The following is a 25,524-nucleotide window of genomic DNA, read 5'->3' on the forward strand; positions in this document are numbered from 1 at the left end:
ATGGAGAGTTAGAAACATCGATGAGAGAGAAACATCAATCAGCTGCCTCCTGCACATCTCCTACTGGGGATATGCCCGCAACCCAGGTACATGCCCTTGACCGGAATTGAACCTGGGACCTCTCAGTCCGCTGGCCGACGCTCTATCCACTGAGCCAAACCGGTTTCGGCAGGGATCAAGTCTTATACTGACCCTGAAGGTTATTCTTGGGCTTTGCTCTCTTACCTGTTTTCACTATACTCATAAGCATTTGCCCATCACGTGCTGGAAGCTCAGTCCTAGTTAATTGTTTTCATTAATTCTAGCCTCCTATTCTAGTTAGTTATCCAGCTAGCTAGTGTCGAAATTTCAGAGGGAGGCAGCTGGTGACATATCTCCATAGCTCACTGCTCCCTCCAATCCAGCTCTTGATATAAGTAGGTACCCCTACCTCCACTCCAAACTCCATTCTTGTGTAGGATTCATGGGAGGGTGGGGATGTGCTGGTCATTCCAGCAGATGAGAAGGTCCCCTTAACTCTATTTGATGCCTTGGTTGTGCCTCCAAACCCTAAATAAACTTTCATGCTGGTTCTGCCCTCCACCCACCCCAATTTGGCCTTCTTCTATTAATTCTCCACTTCTCATACCACTAGCTGAGCAGTTTCCCTTAAGGCTAAAACACTTCTCCCTATCTTTGAAATGAAATGCAACCTGGTTCTCCTGACTAGTTCTACCCTGTACCTATAGTATCTCTGACCCTTACCTCACTCCTTGTACAATAGCGAAGTTCTCATTCATCCCCGAATATTCTTTCATGACCCGGGACAGGAAATCCGGGGTCTCCTGGAGACCAGTGATCTCACTACAAGAACTTTCTTCCACCTACCCAAATTCCACCCATCTTTGGGAGATGCCTTTGTCCCCAGCAGGCTCCTAAAATGACCAGCTATGTTAGGCCAATGCAGGCCACCTCCTCCAGTGATTAACCAGCTCTCCTTACTGATGTTCTCATATTCTTCTATCACTGGTAAGTTTGAATGCAGATGAGCAGAGGGAAACTCTGGCTCCATGCAGAACTAGCCCACAGTTTATATTATTTTAGCCAGGCCAAAAGGAGAAATAACATTGACCTTAAATACAACTGTTGTAGATAGAGGTAGAGCAGCCCTGATTTCCCCAAAATTGAAACTAATGCAATTATACAACTCTTAATGATCATAGGGACTTTCAGGGGGACAATGTTATATGCTAATTGTTACCTCTGAACTACCAACATAAATTTTTAAAGTCTTCTAGGAAATGTTATCATTTGAATGAAAGTCCTTTATAACTGTACAATTCATTTTTCTTTTCCAAAGAAAAGTAAATAGTTTCCCATTGCCAGATGACTCTAATGAATCTTGCCAGAGAATCTAAAGGAAACTCTCCTGACCTATTTTATTATTATTTTTAATTAAAAAATATTTTTATTGATTTCAGAGAGGAAAGGAGAGGGAGAGAGAGATAGAAACATCAATGCTGAGAGAGAATCATTAATTGGCTGCCTCCTGCACGCCCCACACTGGGGATGGAGCCTGAAACTCGATCATGTGCCTGACCAGGAATCGAACCATGACCTCCTGGTTCATAGGTTGACACTCAGCCACTGAGCCACACCGGCCAAGCAACCTGGTCTATTTTATACAAGAGAAAAACAAACCCTGGTTTGTTGAAGCCACTGTTTTTCAGATTTCTACAACTAACAGATAATACTAGTAGATTGAGAGAAAATGGCTATTATCTAAAACTAAAATCCAGAAAGACTCAGAAAACAAGGTTTATACTTCTCCCCAAAAAGATTTGGAGAAATAGAGTATTATCAGAACTTTCTTCTGAGGGGAGAAAGAGGAAACTAGTTGGTGGGGAGAATGCTACAAGAGCAGATGTGGATCTCTGAGGAAGGCCCAGGCTTGTTCCCTGAGCTGCCAACACTCAGGGAAGGAGATGACAGTAAGATTGTTGTGCTAATTTCCTGTTGCTGCTGGAACAGATTACCACAAACCTAGTGGCTTAAGGCAACATAAAGATATTATCTTGCCCTAGCTGGTTTGGCTCAGTGGATAGAGCATCGGCCTGCAGACTGAAGGGTCCCAGGTTCAATTCCAGTCAAGGGCACATGCCTGAATTGCAGGCTTGATCCCCAGTAGGGGGCATGCAGGAGGCAGCCGATCAATGATTCTCTCTCATCATTGATGTTTCCATCTCTCTCTCCCTCTCCTTTCCTCTCTGAAATCAATAAAAAAATATATATATTTTAAAAAGATATTATCTTACAGTTCTGGAGGTCAGAGGTCCAAAAAGGGTCTCACTAAGCTAAAATTAAGGTGTTCACAGGGCTGGTTCCTTCTGGAAACTCAGGAGAATTAGTCTTCTTGCCTGTTCCAGCTTCTATAGGGTGTCCCAAAATTCACGCAAGATTCGCAATTCAATTGCAAATTTTGCGTGAATTTTGGGACACCCTATAGAAGCTGCCTGCTTTTCTTGCCTCATGGTCCCCTTCCCTATCCAAAGGCAGCAATGGCCAGTGGAGCTGTTCTCACATTGCATCACTCTGACACTGATTCTTCTGCTTCCCTCTTCTGCTTTTAAGGAGCCTTGTGATTACATTGGGCCCACCTGGATCATTCAGACTCATTTTCCTATCTCAAGGTCAGCTAATTAGCAACTTTAATTCCACCTGCAGCCTAATTTACCCGCGTGGTATAACGTATCATCACAGGCTCTGGAGATTGGAATATGGGCATCTTGGGGAACCTTATTCGGCCTTCCACAAATGCCTATGCAGGTTTAGAGGCATGTGCCCTGTTTTTCTTCTGGCGTCTTGGAAGCTTGTTGGCCTTCTTGAATTCTTCATACCTGCATGGGAGGCAGCGGTCAAGTAGACGTGGCAGTGTAGGGTGCCAGGAGGGAGGAGCCTGAGAGCTGCCCGGTAGTTCCCAGGCCCCAGTGCCCCCTCTCATGAGAGAGCTGGCAGGCCTGGGAGGGGTGATGCAGCTGAGGAAATCACTGTGGATCCCATGTGTGGGGACCCTATGGGGATGCAATTAATGCCTCAGAGAATGCTAGCATGGAGGCATATTAATTATTGGGGGACAAGATAAGAATGTTCTCAGAGATGTCAACAGCAGCTGGCCATATATGAGGAATCCTGCCCCTTTTACACTACAAAAAACCCTCCTGAGAGGGGAAAGGAACAAACCTCTGAAGTCAGACCCCCAGAAATTTAAATTGATTCAGAAAACTGTGTACTCCCCTTCAGTGCTCACAGCCCATGGGTAAGGAGGTGGGGCAATGATTTGGGGCTGCAGTTTATTCTGGCATGGGTACACTATGAGAGGCCTACAGAGCAGGGCCCACCATAAATCCATTGCCATGCTCTGATTCAGAAACCTTTGAAGTTACTGGGAAAAATCTCAAGTTGACTAAGATGAAGTTTCTGTCACAAGGCTGAATGGGAATTTGAGATAGAAACTAGTTTATCACAGAAAAGTAATGCGAGTTCTTATTTCATACCTTTGATTTTGTGCTGAGAGCTATCCCAGCTACATGTAAATGAGGACAATGACGCTGAGTCTCCCTTTCTGACAAGAATAATGGGAGAGAATGCTTTATTTGCAAGCACTTGGTGAAATGAAGCTCAGTGTAACCGGTGTGTTGTCTGTGATGAGCCAGACCCCTTGCTCCCTTCCAGATCACTGCATGATGGGTGAGCTGCACAGTGAAATCAATCTTGGGAACGATAAGTATGTGACATTTTGCATCGCTAATAGCTATTTCCACATAACTATGCTGACACATAAAAACCAAGCCATCAATCTTTCAGCTTTAAAAAAACAGGCCGAGTAAAATGTTACATATGAACCTTCACTCAGCTCTGTGCCTTGCTCATAGGTGTGACCAGGGTGGGAACAGCAGGCTGGCCTGGCTAGGGGAGCAGATGCCTCACCGGGGCTTTCCTGTTTGAAACCTTCTCTTAATCTGAGTCATGCTTCCATGTGGCGCCCTCTATTGTCTTTTCATCCAAATGAACAACTGTCATATCAATGGATAGGTTACTTTAAAAATCATGCATGGAAAGGCAGCCCTTTGGAGGAAGGCGAGCGGAGGAAGACGTTATCGGCAGCTATAAAGTTTGAGGCCTCACCCAGACGCAATTGCTATGTTTGGCCTTGGCTTAGGAGCAGCAGCTGAGAAGAGAACAAAAGAACAGACATGCACAGCAAACCTGACCCTGGTGATCCTGGTGCTCCGACGAATCCAACCACAGAAGCACACGGCTCTTCTTTTAATGTTAAAGGGAACATTCATCAATTCACTGTCATCTAAACTACCGGAGAAACTACAGCCAGACTGGGACAGTTTTCCGCTGGTCCTGGAGATCTGGGTGCTGACATCACAGAGGCAGAGCGTGGAGCCTCTGGGCAAGTGCCTGACCTCTCTTCTTCAGCACAAGCTATATCACCAGGGCTCACACCGTGACCTGGGCCCTGAGTTCTTGGGTTTATTATGGAGAACGTCATTGTCATCAGTGGGCTTGTCATTAAAATCTGAATGATACATAAACAAGTTTGTTTTGCATTTCAGACAAGTGAAAAAATAATTACAATATCAGTAATAATATTAACTAATATTTATTGTGTGCTTACTATGTGCTAGGCACCACGCTAAAGTACTTTACATACATTATCTCATTTTTTTTTAATAAGAGAAAGTTTATTTAGAAAGTCACAGAGGTAGAAGAAGTGAGCCTAGAAGAAATGGGCTCAGGAAACAAGTGGCAGAGGCAAAAGAAGGGCCCCTGGAGCTTAGGGGAAAGAGAGGCAAGGAAAACATGCCTGGGGAAGAGGGTAGGGAAAGGCATGGGTGTGCTAGACAGAGCGGGAGAGGGAGAGAGAAAGAGAGAGAGAGAGACCCATACATTATCTTATTTAATCCACACAAGAGCTCTGAGGGAAAAGAATGATTATCATCCCCATTTTGGAGACAAAGAAGCTGGGGCTCACCAAGGCCAGCGTTCCTGGTCTATAGTCACCCAACTGATAAGTGACCAGCCCACTTATCAGGGCTCGAACCTAGGTTTCTCTGGTTAGAGCCTGACATCTCAGCTGTGTGCCATTCAACCCCTTTAACTACCCATGGGCAGGCTTCCACTGCTGGAGGGAACATGGTATGGCATTTGGGGGGTGGAGGGCCAGGCTAATGCCTTGTGAGAGCTCTCTTGAAACCACACTGTCTCACCCCAGCAACTGGTAGGGGACCAATGACTGAGAGCTTATTCTCCACAGGCACAAGGATAAATCTGGCTTCAGGAAGCCTTTGGGGCAAGGATGGGTGCAGATTCTGGACTCCTGGGGCCCTGAAAGGGCTCACATAGGGCTTAGCTTATGGGGTGGGGGTGGCGGGTGGGCAAGGAATACGGAGCTCAGTAATACTGCCTTATATAAGCCAAACTGTGACTTTTTTCAGTTTATATTGTCCATGGACTGTGACAACAGAAGCATTTTCTTAAGGAGAAAGGTACCTAGAGCAATATTAATTTCAGATACAGCTCAGTGGAGTTATGCAGTCCCCTCCCAACAATTTGAGGTGGTTCTTTATCCTCCGAGAATCTACGCGTGGCATCACAGTCACATGCTGCATGAAACCAGGTGCACTGGTACAGGAGGAGGGCTAACCTTCTAGGTGCCGCATGACGGCAGCAGCAGGTAGAAGACCACACACCTTATGGCTTCCATAAATAGGAGGGGACACATTCACCTACGGTTTCGAACGTGTAAAGTTCTTCCCCTGTCAAGGTGTTGGGCAACACTGGTGACATCCTGCCTTTGAGACTCTTCACTCTAGTGGTGGCCAAGATGATGTCCTGCCACTCTGCACACTGTCCCTGGGCCAGGCTGTCCGCAATGCTCAGGGCAGTCATGTCAGTAGGAAAGAAAAGAAAAAAGAAGAGAGGGGGGTGGGTGGAGGGTAAGTGATTGGTTTAAAGCCTGGTTCCCTCTCTGGGCTGCTGGGTCAGCTAGAACAGAAGAAGAGAACAAAAGAAGAGACATGAACAGCAAATCTGACCATGGCGACCCAGTGCTCTGACGAATCCAACCACAGAAGCACACGGCTCTTCTTTTTTAAATTTTAAAGGGAACATTAGTCAACTCACTGCCATATAAAACAGTGCAGCTAAGTTCCAGGCGTCTGGCATGTCTATTATTCCTCCTTCCTCAGAGGCAAGGAGTTGGGAGCAGTCCCTCATCCCGGTGGGAGAGTGTACGGATCCCAGGAGCTCTCTGATCCTCCCTGGACGGGCCTTCTCCTTCCATTTCAGGAGTGCAGTATGCTCTCTGTGACAGTGCTGCCTCCACCGCTGATGACGAAGCTCCGGGAGTTGGACACGACCAGAGCTGGGGACATCTCTTCGGGGTCCTCTGCCTCTGGCTGGCGGTCTCCACCCACAGGCCCTTGCAGGCCTGTCTCCTGGGCGGTCAGTTCTGAGTCCGGCTCCCCGCACTGCAGCGGGAGTAACGCCTGGTGCCTGGTCAGGGTGTCGTTGCTTTTCTGGGACTCCAGGGAGTTCTGGTGCGTGGAATTCCTGTGAGCCGCGGCACTCTTCTGAGGCTCGTCAAAGCTCAGCGAGAAGGTGACGGTGCCGCTGCCGAAGATGACCTGCTTGCATCTGGGCTGCTGCTGCGGCTGCAGGGCCGAGGGCGGCGGCGGCGGCGGCGGCGGCGGCTCCTGCTGGGGCAGGGCCAGCGGCTGCTGGGGCTTCTGCCGCTCGGGCTGCGGGAAGGGGTCCTCGCTGTTGCTCTTGCTGCTTATGGAGGAGGAGGGGGTGGACCCCGTGGAGCCCCCGAGGCTGCCGGACCGCTTGCGGGAGACGTTGCTGCGGCGCAGCGTGGCCCGGGCCGCCACCTTGAAGGCGTGCGCCGCGGTGCTGCAGCGCACCTCCTCGATGGTGTTGCGGGACGGCTTGAAGAGGATGATGTAGACCTTGTTGAAGAAGATGCAGGCCAGCAAGCCGAAGCTGGCCGCCAGGATGGCGATCACCTCCACGGCAGAGACGAACTTGCCGTAGGTGCTGGCGTAGGCCGGGATGAAGGAGATCCAGACGATGAAGAAGATGAGCATGCTGAAGGTGATGAACTTGGCTTCGTTGAAGTTCTCCGGCAGCTTCCGGGACTTGAAGGCGAAGAAGAAGCAGATGGCGGCCAGCAGGCAGGTGTAGCCGATCAGGAAGCCCAGCGCCATGAGCGAGCCCTCGTGGCAGGTGATGAAGATGATCTCATCCTCCAGCTCGTGGTTGCGGTAGCTGGAGGGCGGCGCCGTGTACAGCCAGATCACACAGATGACGATCTGCACGAAGGTGCAGAGGAAGACCAGCAGGAACTGCAGGTTGAGGCCCCACCACTTGCGGTGGAAGCTGGTGGGGATCTTGGCCTCGAACACCAGGAGGACGCGGTTGGTTTTCACCAGGATGCAGGAGATGCAGAGCACGAAGCTGATGCCGAAGGCCGGCTGGCGCAGGCGGCAGGTCCAGTCCTGGGGCTCCCCGATGAAGAACAAGGAGCTGGAGAAGCAGCAGAGCAGGGAGAAGAGGAGGAGGTAGGAGAGCTCTCGGTTGGTGGCCTTGACGATGGGCGTGTTGCGGAACTTGATGAAGACCCCCAGCACGAAGGCCGTCAGGAAAATGCCCAGCACCGCGAAGAGGGTGAGCGCGATCCCAAAGGGCTCCGTCCAGGACAGAAACTCGATCTCCTTGGCGATGCAGGAAGTGTGGTTCTCGCTGGACCAGAAGTCATCCGGGCACTTGTCGCAGGCACTTGCATCTGTAAAATGTCCCAGCGAAGAGGGAGTGACCGAGTAGCATCGACTAAAATTTATGAGTGTGAATGTGGTGGTGAGCGTACACAGGCTAGTGGGTCTGGTCACTTTACATTGTACTTACTGATGAAAATTGTGATTTTTACATGATCAAGTAATATACTGAACTCGGACATGTTTAATTCTATACTTAATTTCATGTACCTTTGATTATCTATAGTTTTTGCCCCTTTGTACATGGCGGGGGTGGTGGTGGTGGTGGTGGTGTACATGTTTCCTTTAAGACTATCTGCTGATGGTTTGCAGCAGAGAATGATCAATCTTGCTGGACAGGTGGCTGCCCAGAGGTATGGCATAGTCCACCAACTTTCCACAGAATGATTCAAGCTCAGCCTGACTCATTCTGGATATGTGGATGGGCTTTGCAGACATGCCAGAGGGAGACATCCTCAGATCTAGGTAGAGTATCTCACACTATGACCTGTGCCTTCCTCCAAGGCTTTCCAATGAAGGAGGCTATAGGCTCATTTAATCAAGGAACGTGTATTAAGTCTCTGGTGTGTCCCTCGCCCATGAAGTCTGGGGACGTGAACGGAATATGGGCTTTGCAGTCAGAGAGCTGGATGGGAATCCTGGCCCTGCCATTTACTAGCGGTATGAACTTTGGGCCTCCATTTTCTCATGTATGAACTGGGAGCAATAATAACCCCTTATTATGGGGAGGATGAAATTAGATAATAGCAATTATACTTAATGTTTATAGAGTGCTTCCAATGTGCTCAGCAAGGATTTTATTGAATAGACATTTACCTTGAACTTACCATGTGCTTTACCAATATTAACTCATTGAAGTCTCACTTTAGAGGTGAGGAAACTGAGGCACAGGAAAAACATGAGTAAGACAGCAAGTACAGTGCCAGGCACCCAGAGGCCATCTGTCATGGCCTATTAACTCTGGAGCCCGGATCAGACAGAAGTTTGTCTATTCAGGGCCTCTGAGCTATAAGCAAAGAAAAACAATATTGGAAAGAAGTATTAAAGCAAAAGGAAGATGTGTAACAGGTGTGTTTGTAAGCTCTCATGGTGTTGTAAGACATCTAACATTTTTTTTCTATCTCTCTCAGAGCCCAGCCCAGCATGATGCTCAGATATACCTTGTTAAATGAGAAACTGTGCTAAGCATCATCTCAGCCTAGCCCTTCGAGGGACTTCACTGACCCCAGGTCCCCAAAGCTCTACCTGATGCCCACAAAGGGCTGTTCTGTTACCTATCTCATCGCTGTACTCCCCATCAGGACACTTCACGCACTCAAAGCAGCAGGTGGGCTTCCCCTCAATGATTCCCTTCCTGGTCCCTTCCAGGCAAACTCGGCTGCAATTGGAGAAAGGCACCTGGAAGATGGAGAGCACAAAAGTGAGGGGCTGCAGCTGTGGGATCAGTCTTATAGCTCCTTTGTCACATATAAGGAGAAGTTGGGCTCAAGAACCAGTGTGGCAGACTCTAGGCCAGTGGTTCTCAACCTTCCTAATGCTGCGACCCTTTAATACAGTTCCTCATGTTGTGGTGACCTCCAGCCATAAAATTATTTTCGTTGTTACTTCATAACTGTAATTTTGCTACTGTTATGAATCGTAATGTAAATATCTGATATGCAGGATGTATTTTCATTGTTACAAATTGAAAATAATTAAAGCATAGTGATTAATCACAAAAACAATATGTAATTATATGTGTGTTTTCCGATGGTCTTAGGCGACCCCTGTGAAAGGGTCATTTGACCCCCAAAGGGGTCGTGACCCACAGGTTGAGAACCACTGCTCTAGGCCCTTTCCAGGCAGAGGAAGGTCCAGAGACTCTACCTCATGGGGTCTATGAAGGGGAGAAATGCCTATGGACCAGTGAACATGCAATTGCGTGCACGCACACACACACACACACACACACATGTGCACACACCTATGGGATTCTAGGAAAATTCATTGTTGGGAAGACACCATGACCCAAATCCTTCTTAAATAACCCCCCTTCCATTCCCTCCAGGTCCCAGAACAAGCCATCTGTTTACTCTCCATGGAAGTAAAAGTTTGAGACAGACTAAAAGATGCAAGGACATGGACCTACACACAGAGGGACAATTACAAGGGAAATTCGGAGATGAGGGGAAATTTGTTTGAAAAGGAGACTGTAAACTTTGCAGTGAATTGCAATTCTTGCAATTTTATTTTAGGCTTTGCAGGGAGATTTCTGAGATCCTCAGGGAGGCAGGCAGTACAGGCATGAAGGGGTTGAAGGTAAATGGATCAGAAAGATATATCAGGCAACTCTTAACCAAAAGAAAGCTGCAGTAGCGACATTAATTTCAGATAACATAGATTTTAGTTGACATATTTATTTCCTTAATGGACTTCAAGTGCGCAGAATTTAATCATAATCCTTGTTTCTTTCCATCATTACTTGTTCATGTTTGACTCACTTTTAGTTAGTCATTTTAAATGACAACCACCCAAAACAAAAGCTAAGACTGAAACAATAACACTACATCTAACTATATCCTTCCTCTGCCCCTAACTTCCACCCCCACCACATATTCATATCTTGGGTTCATCACAGGCAAGTAACACTAAATTTTCAAAGGACAGATCAATCTAATCTTATACAAACTCTACTGGAAATTAGGAAAAATAAAAATAAAAAAAGAATACCCTCCACCTCATTCTTGTAAAGTCACTATAACCCTGAGTCCAAAACCAGACAAGAACAGTATGAAAAAGAAAAAAATAAATACAGGCCCATTTCACACATTAATTTGTTTTCAGAAACAGACTTAAGTCAGGAATTTATGCTTGAGTAATTTATAAAGAAAGTTCTCCCAATGGAAACAGGAAGAGAATGGAGGAAGTAGAACACAGAAGGGAGGGGAGAAGCAAGGGTGTGATCTCTAGCAAAGTCCCTCAGAGGGTAGCTCCTGACTGGTCCCCAGGGGAACTCAGAACAGTCTTGATCTGAGGAGAAGGGGTTAGGGCTTTCAGACTTCTCCCCCACTCATTGGTTAAGAAGTCATTTTAGGGAAATGTAAACTCCTAGGCTCTTCTGCCTCTCTGAGTCTGTGGGCAAAGTGGGTTCTATTAGCCTGCAGGCAAGGCAGTCTTCTGAGAAAGAGCAGCAAGTTCTGGTTATTGGAAACAAAAATATGCTGAAGTCTTGGAGGTGCACGCAAAGTGTAAGGAATGTGAAAGGATCTGAGAAGAGTACAACTATTTTCCACTTCTTGAAAATAGATGAAAGATACGAAAACAATGAACAAACAAAGTCAAAGGACATAAAAAAGAAAACACATAATTTTAGGTTTATGCCAGGAATACAAACAAGTTTAAGATTACAAAATCTGTGTCAATCACTGCAATGGTAAATTAACACAGAAAAATATGATCATCAACAGATAAAAAAAAAAAAATCATTTGATGAGCCCTGGCTGGGTGGCTCAGTTAATTGGAGCATCATCCTGTATACCAAAAGGTTGCAGGTTCGGTTCCCCAACAGGTCACATAGTTTGTGGGTTTGATTCCTGGTCGGGCATATATGGAGACAACTGATCAATGTTTTTCTCTTTCCGTCTCTCTCCCCTTTCTCTCTCTCTAAATTCAATGGAAACATTTCCTCCAATAAGGATTTTTAAAAAAAGAAGCATTTGATGAAATTCAATAAAGACTAGTGATAAAAACTTAATGAAAAGGGGCAGGAAGAAATATCTTTAACTTGCAAAAGGATAACAAAATAATCATCCAAATAAGACAGTATTTATAGCATTTTCTTTAAAACAAGGGTGCCTACTATCACAACTATTATTAAACACTGCACTGGAGTTCCTAACTAGCAAGTAGAATAAGAAAAAATAAAGGCTTAAATATTGGGAAGGACTAAATAAAACTGTTATTATTTGCAGATGATAAGATTGTCCATATAGAAAATCCAAAAGAGTCAACAATCAAATTATCCTATCTAATAATAGACAAACATGGTAATTAACTATACCTCCGCTATGCTTCCCATTAGCTAATCAGGGCGATATGCAAATTAACTGCCAACCAAGATGGCGGCCGGCAGCCAGGCAGCTGAAGCGAACATGAGGCTTGGTTGCCCCGGCGATGGAGAAAGCCAAGGTTCCCCGCCTGCCCCGGCCAGGCTCTGAGCTCCAGTCTAAGCAACAATGTTGCAATTATAGAAGCTAAACAATCCCCAGATACCTGCTTTCAGCCAGCTGGCCTCAGAGCTGGAGCTGCAACAAAGTTTTAATTACAGAAGGTAAGTAAATCCGGGAATAAAAAAAAGGAAAAGAAAAAAAGGAGAGACTGAGAGCTTCAGTTGCAGGCTTGGCCTACCTGAAAACAGCCTTCAGCCCCTCATCCAGGCTGGCCAGGCACCCCAGTGGGGACGCCCACCCTGAAGGGGGTGCAGGCAGCCTGAAAACAGCCATCAGCCCCTCGTCCAGGCTGGTCAGGCACCCTAGTAGGGATGCCCACCCTAAAGGGAGTGCAGGCAGCCTGAAAACAGCCATCAGCCCCTCACCCAGGCTGGCCAGGCACCCAAGTGGGACCCCCACCCTGATCTGGGACACCATTCAGGGCAAACCAGCCAGCCCCAACCCATACACCAGGCCTCTATCCTATATAGTAAAAGGGTAATATGTAAACTGACCCTAACAGCAGAAAGACTGGGAATGCCTGGTCACTATGACACACACTGACCACCAGGGGGCAGATGCTCAATGCAGGAGCTGCCCCCTGGTGGTCAGTGGGGGAGCTCTGCTCAGCCACAAGCCAGGCTGATGGCTGCCAGTACAGCGGTGGTGGTGGAAACATCTCTTGCCTCCTCAGCAGCGCTAAGGATGTCCAACTGCAGCTTAGGTCTGCTCCCCGCTGGCAAGTGGACATCCCCCAAGGGCTTCCAGGCTGCCAGAGGATGTCTGATTGCCATCTTAGGCCCAATCCCCTGGGGAGCAGGCCTCAGACAGCAGGTGGTCATCCCCCGAGGGGTCCCAGACAGAGAGAGAGCACAGGCCGGGCTGAGGGACCCCTCCCCCCCCGAGTGCACAAATTTTTGTGCACCAGGCTTCTAGTTTATACTAATAAAAGGGTAATATGCTAATTAAACTGGGTCGACTGGCCATTGGACATCCGACTTCCTTCCGGACAAATGCATGATGGTGGGGGCTGAGGCAGAGGCCATTAGGGGCGATCAGGCTGGCATGGGAGGGCAGCTGGGGTGAGATCAGGCTAGCAGGGGGTTAGGGGTGATCTGGCTGGCAGGGGAGGGCAGTTGGGGGTGACCAGGCCAGCAGGGGAGGGCAGTCGGGGCATTAGGCAGGCAGGCAGGTGAGTGGTTAGGAGCCAGGATTGAGAGAGGGTTGTCTGACTGCCAGTTTAGGCCTGATCCCTATGGACATCCCCTGAGGGGCCCTGGATTGGAGCGGGTGCAGGCCGGGCTGAGGGACACCCCCCTCCCATGCATGAATTTCATGCACTGGGCCTTTAGTTAAAAATAATTGGAGAGAAGCTCCAGGCTAAAATATCACAGCCTACCAGTGTTCTTGAAAATGAAATCCAAGTTTAATTGATTTTATATACATTCTTATTGAATATACTGGGGTGACATTAGTTAATAAAATTATATAGGTTTTAAGTGTACAATTCTGTAACACATCATCTGTATATTATATTGTGTGTTCACCACCCAAAGTTGTCTCTTTCCATTACTATTTATCCCTTCTTTACCCTCTTCTACCTCCTTCCACCCCATTTTCCTCTTACAGTCACCATACTCTCTGCGGGTTTTTTCTTAATACCTTCACCTTTTTCCACTCAGGCTCCCACCACCCCTCCCCTCTGACAGCTGTCATTCTGTTCTCTGTATCTATGAGTCTATTTCTGCTTTGTTAGTTTATTTTGTTCATTAGATTCTACATGTAAATGAAATCATATGGTATTTGTTTTTCTCTGACTGGCTTATTTCACTTAGCATAATACTTTTCAGGTCCATCCATGCTGTCACAAAAGGTAAGATTTCCTTTTTTTTTTTTTTTTTACAGCTGAGTAGTATTCCACTGTATAAATGTACCACAGCTTTTGTGTCCACTCATCTACTGTTGGGCACTTGGTCTGCTTCCAAATCTTGGCTATTGTAAATAATGCTGCAATGAACATACGGGTGCAGATGTTATTTCAAATTAGTGTTTCAGGTTTCCTCGGATATATTCCCAGAAGTGGAATCACTGTACCATATGGTAGTTCTAGTTTTAATTTTTTGAGGAAACTATTTTCCACAGTGGCTGCACCAGCCTGCATTCCCACTAACAGTGCAAGAGGGTTCTCTTTTCTCCACATCCTCACCAACACTGATTCTTTGTTGATTTATTGATGATAGACAATCTGGCAGGTGTGAGGTAATACCTTATTGCAGTTTTAATTTGCATTTCTCTGATGATTAGTGACTTTGAGCATCTTTTCATATGTTTATTGGCTATCTGTACATCCTCTTTGGAGAAGAGTCTATTTAGATTTTTTGCTCATTTTTAAATTGGATTGTTTGTTCTTTTGTGTATTGAGTTGGATAGTTCTATATAAATTTTGAATATTAACTCCTTAGCAGATGTATCACTGGCAAGTATGTTCTCCCATTCAGTGGTTGGGTTGTCTTTTCATTTCGTTGATGGTTTTCTTTGCTGTGCAAAACTTTTTAGTTTGATGTAGTCCAATTTGTTTATTTTTTATTTTGTTTCCCTTGCCTGAGGAGATATATCAGAAAAAAATATTGCTATGAGAAATGTCCAAGACCATGTTTTCTTCTAGGATATTTATGGTTTTGACTCTTACATTTTAGTCTTTAATACATTTCGAGTTTATTCTTGTATATGGTATAAGAAGTGGTCTAGGGGTGGGGGGCAGAAGGAAGGGGGGTAAGAGATCAACCAAAGGACTTGTATGCATGCATATAAGCATAACCAATGGACATAAGACACTGGGAGGTAGGGGAGGCCAGGGGATTGTCAAGGGCGGGGGAAAAAAAGGGACACATATGTAATACCCTTTGTAATACTGTAAGCAATAATATAAAAAAAGAAGTGGTCTAGTTTCATATTTTTGCATGTATCTGTCCAATTTTCTCAACACAATTTATTGAACAGATTGTCTTTATCCCATTGGATGTTCTTGCCTCCTTTGTCAAACCCTAATTGACCAAGAAGGTGTGGGTTTATTTCTGGGCTCTCTATTATGTTCCATTGATCTACTAGTATATGTCTGTTTTTATGCTAATATCATGCTGCTTTGATTACTATGGCCTTATAGCATAGTTTGATATTAGGAAGTGTGATTCCTCCAACTTTGTTCTTTCTCAAGATTGCTGTTACTATCAGGATCTTTTGTGGTTCCATATTAATTTTGGGATAGTTGTTCTAATTCTGTGAAATATGCTATTGGTATCTTGATAGGAATTGTATTGAATTTATAGATTGGTTTGGGTAGTATGGACATTTTAATGAAGTTAATTCTTCCTATCCATGAACATGGAATATGCTTCCACTTATTTGTATCTCCTTTAGTTTCTCTCTTCAGTGTCTTATAATTTTCTGAGCACATTTTGCAACCTGGGTTAAATTTACTCCTCTGTATTGTATTGTATTGTATTGATTTATTTTTGATGCAATTATAAATGGGATTTTTCTTAATTTCCCTTTCTGAAAGTTAATTATTGGTGTATAAAAATGCAACCAATTTCTAGATATTTATTTTGTATCCTGATACTTTATTGAATTCATTTATCAGTTCTGATAGGTTTTTTTTAGTAGAATCTTTAGGGTTCTCTATATACAGTATCATGTCAACTGCAAACAGTGACAGTTTTATTTCTTCTTTTCCAATTTGAATGCCTTTTATTACTTCTTCTTGTCTGATTTTACTTTTTGTACATTGAGTATGATGTTGGCTGTGACTATATATATATATATATATATATATATATATATATCTCCTTTATTATGTTGAGGTATGTTCCCTCTAGTCCCACTTTGCTGAGAGTTTTTATCGTAAATGGGTGCTGGATTTTATAAAATGCTCTTTCTGCATCTATTGATATCATCATGTGATTTTAATCCTTTCTTTTGTTAATGTGGTATATTACATCTATTGATTTACAGATATTGTACCAACCTTTCATCCCCAGAAAAAAATCCCACCTGTCATAGTGTATGATATTTCTAATGTATTGCTGGATCCAATTTGCTAATATTTTGTTGAGAATTTTAGCATCTATGTTCATCAGGGATATTGGCCTAAAATTGTTTTCTTTGTAGTGTGATTTTCTGGTTTTGGAATTAGGATAATCCTGGCTTTGTCTTACCTCCTCTTGATTATTATTATTTTTTATTATACTAATTTATTTTATTCAGTTTTAAATTAAAAGTGTAATACATGTTTGTCACAGTCAGTTGAAAAATACATGTATATTTTCAAAGTTTTTTTAAATAAATTTTTATTGTCTAAAGTTTTACATATGTCTTCTTTTCCTCCAATTGGGCCCCCTGATCTCCAAACATTACCACCCCAAGCAAGCCCCCACTGCCCCAGTGTCTGTGTCCATTGGTTATGCTAATATACATGCATACAAGTCCTTTGGTTGATCTCTAAACCTCCCCTCCCCCCTTCCCCCTCCCCCTGCCTTGCCATTTGTCTCTGGATCTATTCTTGTTCATCAAATTATGTTGATCATTATATCCCACATATGAGTGAGATCATGTGATATTTATCTTTCTCCAATTGGCTTATTTCACTTAGCATAATGCTCTCCAGTTCCATCCATGCTGTTGCAAATGGTAAAAGTTTTTTGTTTTTTTTAAATAGCAGCATAGTATTCCATTGTGTAGATGTAATACAGTTTTTTAATCCACTCATCTGCTGATGGGCATTTAGGCAGTATCCAAATCTTAGCTATGGTAAATTGTGCTGCTATGAACATATGGGTGCATATATCCTTTCTGATTGGTGTTTCTGTTTTCTTGGGATATCGTCCTAGAAGTGGTATTACTGGGTCAAATGGCAGTTCCATTTTTAAATTTTTGAGGAAATGCCATGCTGTTTTCCACAATGGCTGCACCAATCTGCATTTCCACCAGCAGTGAAGGAGGGTTCCTTTTTCTCTGCATCCTCTCTAGCACATGTCATATGTTGATTTGTTAATGATAGCCATTCTGACAGGTGTGAGGTGGTACCTCATTGTTGTTTTCATTTGCATCTCTCAGATGATTAGTGACTTTGAGTATGTTTTCATGTGTCTCTTGGCTTTCTGAATGTCCTCTTTTGAAAAGTGTCTATTTAGGTCCTTTGCCCATTTTTTGATTGGATTGTTTATCTTCCTTTTGTTAAGTTATATGAGTTCTCTGTACATTTTGGAGATTAAACCCTTATCAGATACATTGGCAATTATGCTCTCCCATTCAGTGGGCTTTCTTGTTTTGTTGATGGTTTCTTTTGCTGTGCAGAAGCTTTTTATTTTGATGTAGTCCCATTTGTTTATTTTCTCCTTAGTCTCCACTGCCCTAGGAGCTGTGTCTGTAAAGATACTGCTATGACATATGTCTTCCATTTTGCTGCCTATAGAGTCTTGTAAGAATTTTTTGGTTTCCTGTCTTATATTTAAGTCCTTGAGACATTTTGAGTTTGTTTTTGTGTATGGTGTAAGTTGGTGATCTAGTTTCATTTTTTTGCATGTATTAGACCAAATTTTCCAGCACCACTTATTGAAGAGACTGTCTTGACTCCATTGTATGCTCTTGCCCTCTTTGTCAAATATTCATGAGCATAATGGCTTGGGTCGATTTCTGGGTTCTTTGTTCTGTTCCATTGGTCTATATGTCTGTTCTTGTGCCAGTACCAGGCAGTTTTGAGAACAGTGGCTTTGTAATACAGCTTGATGTAGACAGCACCTGGGAAGGCACATGGGCATTTCTTTAATTAATGTCAGCTATTTCCAACAGCATTTGGCAAAGCCATGTCCTGGAAACGCGTTTTGACAAAAGGCAGGAATGTTGTCAGCTTGACCTTCCGCCCAGGTGCCAGGGGGTGGGTTTTGTTATTTAAATCCAGCCAAGCACCAGGAATGAATACAACTCAGGCCCACCCAAGATTGCAAATAATCTCCTTTGTCTTGACTTTTAATAAAACTTCCTGTTTTTTGCTGTATAAAATAAATACGCTGTATCGGCTCTGGTCACTGTCACTGTCACTGTCTCTGTCCCTGTCCCGGTCAGAGGACAGTGGTCCCACCTGGCCCCAGCTTTTTCTTTCCATCTCTGTGTCTGTCTCTTTCTTTCATTTTCTCAATCCCCAGCTACCCCTACTCAGGAACCAGATCACTCTCTAGCTGAGCTGGACGTGGAGAAGAGAGACATATTTATAGCTTGATATCTGGTATTGAGGTCCCTCCAACTTTGTTCTTCTTTCTCGGGATTGTTGTGGCTATTCGGGGTCTTTTATCATTCCAGATGAATTTTTGGAGAGTTTGTTCTAGTTCTTTGATATATGCCATTGGTATTTTAATGGGGATCGCATTGAATCTGTAGATTGCTTTGGGTAGTATGGGCATTTTAATGATGTTGATTCTACCAATCCATGAACATGGTATGTTCTTCCATTTGTTTATGTTTTCCTCTATCTCTTTTTTCAATGGCCTATCGTTTTCCGAGTATAGGTTTTTTACGTTCTTAGTTAAGTTTATTTCTAGGTATCTTAATTTTTTTGTTGCAATGGTAAATGGGATTTTTTTTTTTTAAGTTTCTCTTTCTGTGAGTTCATTATTGGTGTATAAGAGGCCACAGATTTCCGGGTGTTAATTTTGTATCCTGTTACATTGCTGAATTCATTTATTAGGTCTAGTAGTTTTTTGATGGAGTCTTTGGGGTTTTCTATGTCATGTCATCTGTGAATAAGGACAGTTTTACTTCTTCTTTTCCAATTTGGATGCCTTTTATTTTTTTCTTCTTGTCTGATTGCTATGGCTAGCACTGCTAGTACTATATCAAACAGGAGTGGTGAAAGTGGGCATCCCTGTCTTGTTCCTGTTCTTAGGGGAAATATGTTTAGTTTTTGCCCATTGAATACGATGTTGGCTGTAGGTTTGTCATATAAGGCTTTTATTATGTTGAAGTATGATCCCTCTATTCCCACTTTGCTGAGAGTTTTTATCAAGAAAGGATGTTGGATTTTGTCAAATGCCTTTTCTTCATTGATTGATATGATTATGTGGTTTTTGTCTTTCAGTTTGTTTATGTGATGTATCACATTTATTTATTTGTGGATATAGTACCATCCTTACATGCCCAGATGAATCCCATTTGTTCATGGTATATGATCTTTTTAATGTAATGCTGAATTCAATTTGCTAGAATTTTGTTGAGGATTTTAGCAAGCATCTATGCTCATCAGGGATATTGACCTGTAGTTCTCTTTTTTTGTGGTGTCTTTATCTGGTTTTGGAATCAAGGTAATGCTGGCTTCATAGAAAGAACTTGGAAGTGTGCCTTCCTCTTGAAATTTTTGGAATAGCCTGAGGAGGATAGGTTTTAGTTCTTCTCTGAATGCTTGGTAGAACTTCCCTGTAGAGCCATCCAGACCAGGGCTTTTGTTTGCTGGAAGATTTTTGATCGCTGCTTCAATTTCTTTGGTAGTTATAGGCCTATTCAGGTTTTTTTTTATTCTTCCTGATTGATTTTTAGGAGCTTGTATTTTTCTAATAATATGTCCATTTCATCTAGGTTGTCCATTTTGTTGGAATAGAGTTGTTCTTAGTATTTTTTCACAATCCTTTGTGTGTCTGTTGGGTCGGTTGTTATTTCACCTGTTTCATTTCTGATTTTGTTTATTTGGGTCCTCTCTCTTTGTTTCTTAGTGAGCCTGGCTAGAGGTTCATCAATCTTGTTTATCCTTTCAAAGAACCAGCTCTTGGTTTTGTTGATCATTTGTATTTTTTATTTTGGTCTCTATGTCATTTATTTCCACTCTGACCTTTATTATTTCCTTCCTTCTGCTTACACTGGGCCTTTCTTGTTGCTCTCTTTCTGACTCTTTGAGTTGTAGAGTTAGATAATTTATTACCATTTTTTCTTGTTTTTTTGAGGCAGGCCTGTAGAGCTATGAACTTCCCTCTCAAGACTGCTTTCACTGTGTCCCATAGATTTTGGATTGTTGTGTTTTCATTGTCATTTGTTGCCATGATGCTTTTTATTTCTTCTTTAATCTCTTTGGTAACCCAATCATGCTATTTAGCCCCAGGTGTTTGATTTTTTAAATTGTTTTTATTGTAGTTGATTTCTAATTCTATGCCATTGTGATATGAGAAGATGCTTGATATGATTTCTATCTTCTTGAATTTGAAGAGACTTTGCTTGTGTCCCAATATGTGGTCTATCTTTGAAAATGACCCATGTGCACTTGAGAAGAATGTATATTCTGTGGCTTTGGGTTGAAATGTTTTGAAGATGTCAAATAAGTCCATCTGATCTAGTGAGTCATTTAGGATTTCTGTTTCTTTGCTGATTTTTTGTTCAGAGGATTTGTCCAGTGGTGTTAGTGGGGTATTAAAGTCCCCTACTATGACTGTATTGCTGTCAATCTCTCCCTTGATCTCCTCCAGAAGTTTTCTTATGTATTTGGGTGCTCCTGTATTGGGTGCATATATGTTTACCAGAGTTATATCTTCTTGTTGAATTGCTCCCTTTAATATTATAAAGTGGCCTTCCTTATCTCTTGTTATGGCCTTCACTTTGAGGTCTAATTTGTCAGATATAAGCATTGCTACCCTTCACCATCAGTTGTGTGAGTCCTTTGTTCTAAGGTAGGTCTCCTATAGATAGCAGATATATGGGTCATGTTTTCTTATCCACTCAGCTACTCTTTGTCTTTTTATTGGGGCATTTAATCCATTCACATTTAAAGTTATTATTGATAGGTACTTGTTTGTTGCCATTTTTATTCTTTATGCCTGTGTTCCTTCTTACCTTACTATTTCTTCTTTTTACAGCAGACCCTTTAGCATTTCTTACATTGCTGGTTTGGTGGTAATAAACTCCCGTAGTCCTTTTTTGTTTGTGAAGCTCCTGATTTTTCCCTCAAATTTGATCAATAGTCTTGCTGGGTACAGTATTCTTGGATTCAGACCCTTGCTTTGCATGACTTTGTATATTTCATTCCATTTCTTTCTGGCCTGATGTGTTTCTGTTGAGAAATCAGTCAATAGCCTGATGGGATATCTGTGTAGGTAACTTTCTGACTCTCTCTGGCAGCCTTTAAGAATCTTACATTGTTATTGGTGTTTGCCAATTTAATTATAATGTGTCTCGGTGTTGGTCTTTTGGGGTTCATCTTGTTTGGGACTCTGTGAGCTTCTTGAACTTGTGTGAGTTTTTTCTTCCCAATATCAGGGAAGTTTTCTGTCATTATTTCTTCAAACAGGTTTTCTATTCCTTGCTCAGTTTACTCTCCTTCTGGCACCCCTATTATGCGGATGTTGTTTTGTTTTATGTTGTCCCAAAGTTCCCTTAGCCTCTCCTCCTGTTTTTAAGTTTGTTTTTTTTTCTAGTTGCTGCTCTGCTTGGGTATTTTTTTCTACCTTGTCTTCTAGCTCACTGATGTGGTCCTCTGCTTCTTCTAGTCTACTGTTGATGCTTTCTCTTGTGTTTTGTTGTTGTTGCAGGGATGTCATCTTTCGTTTCTTCTTGGTTCTTCTTTATTTCCTCTTTGTTCTTACACATATTGTTGAATTTGTCTTCCAGCCTTTTCAGCATCCTTATGACTATTGCTCTGAATTCTTTCTCTGATATATTGCTTGCCTTCATTTCGTTTACTTCCTTTTCCAGTGATTCCTCCTTTTCTTTCGTATGTGGGGTTTTTTTTTTGTTTTGTTTTGTTTTTATCTCCCCATGATTGCACCTTGAAAGGTGTCTGGTTATGTAGCTCTCTCTTTCCTGTATTGACTTTAAGGCACAAAATACAACATGACAAGACACAATGCACAGGGCACCAAACACAATTGTTTTCACGATACTAATAACCCCAAATAAAGGTGACCACCAGAGAAAAGAGAATTAGGTGAGAGAAGAGTACAAAAATGATATTGAGAAAAGGAAAAAACGTAAGAGAGAAAAGAAAGAGAAGAAAAAAGAAGGGGGAAAAATATATGTATATGGGGAGAAAACTCCAAAACAATAACAACTAATTAAAAAAATGCAACCAACACCCAGAGATGAATGCAAACAACAAACAACAACTAATCCAAAAAATGCAAACAACAAACACCCAAACAACAAACACCCAGATGAATCTGAGGAGGCAGAGCTTTCTCTAGTTGATCTCTGACCTTTCCATCCATGGATTGCCTTACCAGCTGTGTTTAATTTGCCAATTCAAGGTGGATGTTATTCGATTCAGCTGTTCCTTCTATCTGTTCCATGAGAAGGTACAGCACCTGTGCGCGTATTCAGCTCCACTTTGTCTCCCCTTGGACAAACTTTTTGGCACCTGCAGTCAGGGAGGCTGGAATCTCTGTGTTTGTGGGTTTGCAGCTGAGGCAGCTGGTCCCTGGGCATTGCGGTTGTAGGGTCCCAGGAGGTATCCGATGTCTCCCCAGTTGAAGGTAAGGCTGGGCTTTCTATCACAGCCACTCTTCTTTTTCAAGATGGCATGGTCTCTCCCTCCTCTTGACTTTTTTAAAAAATATGTTTTTATTTATTTCAGAGAGGAAGGGAGAGGAAGAGAGATAGAAACACTGATGATGAGAGAGAATCATTGATTGGCTGCCTCCTGTTCCCCCCATATTGGGGATCAGAGAGGAAGAGAGAGATAGAAACACCAATGATGAAAGAGAATCATTGATTGGCTGCCTCCTGTTTCCCCCATACTGGGGATCAAGCCTGCAACCCCAGCACGTGCACTGACCAGGAATTGAACCATGACCTCCTGGTTCATGGGTCAATGCTCAACCACTGAGGCATGCTGGCTGGACTCACCTTGAATTGTTTGGAATTATTTAAGAAGAACAAGTGTTAGTTCTTTGACTGTTTGGTAAAATTTACCTGTGAAGCCATCTGGTCCAGGGCTATTGTTTACTGGGAAAACTTTGATTACTGATTCAATTTCATTAGTTGTAATTAGTCTTTCAGATTTTCTGTTTCTTCCTGATTCAGTTTTGGAAGATTGCATGCTTCTAGGAATTTATATATTTTGTTCAGATTGTCCAATTTGTTGGCATATAGTGTTCACAGTATTTTATTACAATTCTTTGTATTTCTGTGGTGGCAGTTGTTACTTCTCCTCTTTCATTTATGATTTTATTTATTTGGGTCATTTCTCTTTTTTTTTCTTGATGAGTCTGAATAAAAGTTTGTCAATCTTGTTTATCTTTTCAAAGAACCATTCTTGGTTTATTGATCTTTTGTGTTGTTTCTTTTAGATTCTATTTTATTTATTTCTACTCTCATCTTTTATTATTTCTTTTTTTGTACTCACTTTGGGTTTCGTTGTTGTTCTTTGTCAAGTTGCTTTAAGTGTAAAGTTAGATTGTTGATATGAGATTTTTCTTGTTTTTTGAGGTAGGCCTGTAATGCTGTGAATTTCCCTCTTAGGTCTGCTTTTACAGTGTCTCATATGTTTTGGCTTGTTGTATTCTCATTTTCATTTGTTTCAAGGTATCTTTTGATTTTTTCCTTGATATCATTGTTAACCCATTCATTGTTTTGTAACATGTAGCCTCCATGTCTTTGTGTGTTTTTCAGTTTTTTTCTTGTGATTGATTTCAAGTTTCATACCATAATGGTCAGAGAAGATGCTTGATATGATTTCAATCTTCTTAAATTTATTGAAACTTGTTCTGTGTTCTAACATGTTGTCTATCCTAGAAAATGTTCCATAAGCACTTGAAAAGAATATAAATCCTATTGCTTTGGGGTAGAATACTCTGATGATACAAATGAAATCCATTTGATATAGTGTGTCATTTAAGGCTGCTGTTTTCTGATTAATTTTCTGTCTGGAAGATCTATCTATTGAGGTCAAAGGGGTGTTAAAATCCCCTACAATGACTGTATTACTGTTGATCTCTCCCTTTATGTCAATCAAGATTTGCTTTACATATTTCGGTCGGTGCTCCTAAGTTGGCCGCACAAATGTTTAGAAGGGTTATACATCTTGTTGGACTGATTCCTTTGTCATTATGTAGTGTCCTTTTTTGGTTTTTTATTATAGCCTTTATTTTTAAATCTATTTTGTCAGATATAAGTATTGCTGTCCCAGCTTTTTGTTTGTTTGTTTTTTGAATTTTTATAAGGGTTTATTTGAGCCGAATTGACAACATGATGGGGAGCAAGATCTCAAATGCTCTCCCCAGCTTTTGTTTTCATTTCTATTTGCATGAAATATCTTTTTCCATCTCTTTACTTTTTAGTCTTTGTGTATTTTTCATTCTGAGGTGGGTCTCTTGTAGATTGCATATGTATGGGTCTTGCTTTCGTATCCATTCAGCTACCTTATTCTTTTGATTAGAACATTTAAGCCATTTATATTTAAAGTGATTATTGAAGTTACATATTATTGCCATTTTATTCTTTGTAACTATGTTCTTCTGTTGTTTTTTATTATTTTTTTTTCTTTTTCTTTAAGAAGATCCTTTAACATATCTTGTAACACTGGTTTGGTGGTAATGAACTCCTTGAACCTTTTCTTTTCTGGAAAGCTCTTTATTTCTCCTTCAATTTAAAATGATAGCCTTGCAATTTCTTCACTGATACATCTCCTAGGGCAGTAATGGCGAACCTTTGACACGCATGTCAGAGGTGACACGCGAACTCATCTTTTTGGTTGATTTTTCCTTGTTAAATGGCATTTAAACATATAAAATAAATATCAAAAATATAAGTCTTTGTTTTACTATGGTTGCAAATATCAAAACATTTCTATATGTGACACGGCACCGGAGTTAAGTTAGGGTTTTTCAAAATGCTGACACGCTGAGCTCAAAAGGTTCGCCATCACTGTCCTAGAGCATTGGAAACTAAAGAGAAAATAAACGAATGGGACTACATCAAAATAGAAAGCTTCTGCACAGCAAAAGAAACCATCAACAAAACAACAAGAAAGCCCACTGCATGGGAGAAGATATTTGCCAATGTTATCTCTGATAAGGGTTTAATCTCCAACATTTATAGGGAACTCATACAACTTAACAAAAGAAAGATAAACAATCCAATAAAAAAATGGGAAAAGGACCTAAATAGACACCTTTCAAAAGAGAACATTCAGAAAGCCAAGAGACATATGAAAACATGCTCAAAGTCACTAATCATCCGAGAGATGCAAATCAAAACAACAATGAGGTACCATCTCACACCTGTCAGAATGGCTATCATCAACAAATCAAAAAAATGACCAAGTGCTGGAGAGGATGCGGAGAAAAAGGAACACTCATGCACTGTTGGTGGGAATGCAGACTGGTGCAGCCACTATGGAAGACAGTATGGAGTTTCCTCAAAAAGTTAAAAATGGGACTCCCATTTGACCCATTGATCCCACTGCTAGGAATATATCTCAAGAAACCAGAAACACCAATCAGAAAGGATATATGCACCCCTATGTTCATAGCAGCACAATTTAC

General features: G+C 42.2%; 1 protein-coding gene across 1 annotated transcript in view; it reads right to left on the reverse strand.

The window, feature by feature from the left end:
* Positions 1-6,335: 6,335 nt before the first annotated feature.
* The window catches only part of CASR (calcium sensing receptor), a gene marked incomplete at both ends in the record, with an annotated part of 40,848 nt that continues 21,659 nt past the window's right edge, over positions 6,336-25,524 (reverse strand). The window contains 2 exons of the mRNA XM_081088063.1: positions 6,336-7,837; positions 9,101-9,224. Coding sequence (XP_080944189.1) covers positions 6,336-7,837; positions 9,101-9,224 — 1,626 coding nt within the window. The remainder of the gene's footprint in view (positions 7,838-9,100; positions 9,225-25,524) is intronic.

Source organism: Myotis nattereri, assembly GCF_964212035.1.
Source record: "Myotis nattereri genome assembly, chromosome: 3".
In the NCBI taxonomy this organism is placed as follows: domain Eukaryota; kingdom Metazoa; phylum Chordata; class Mammalia; order Chiroptera; family Vespertilionidae; genus Myotis; species Myotis nattereri.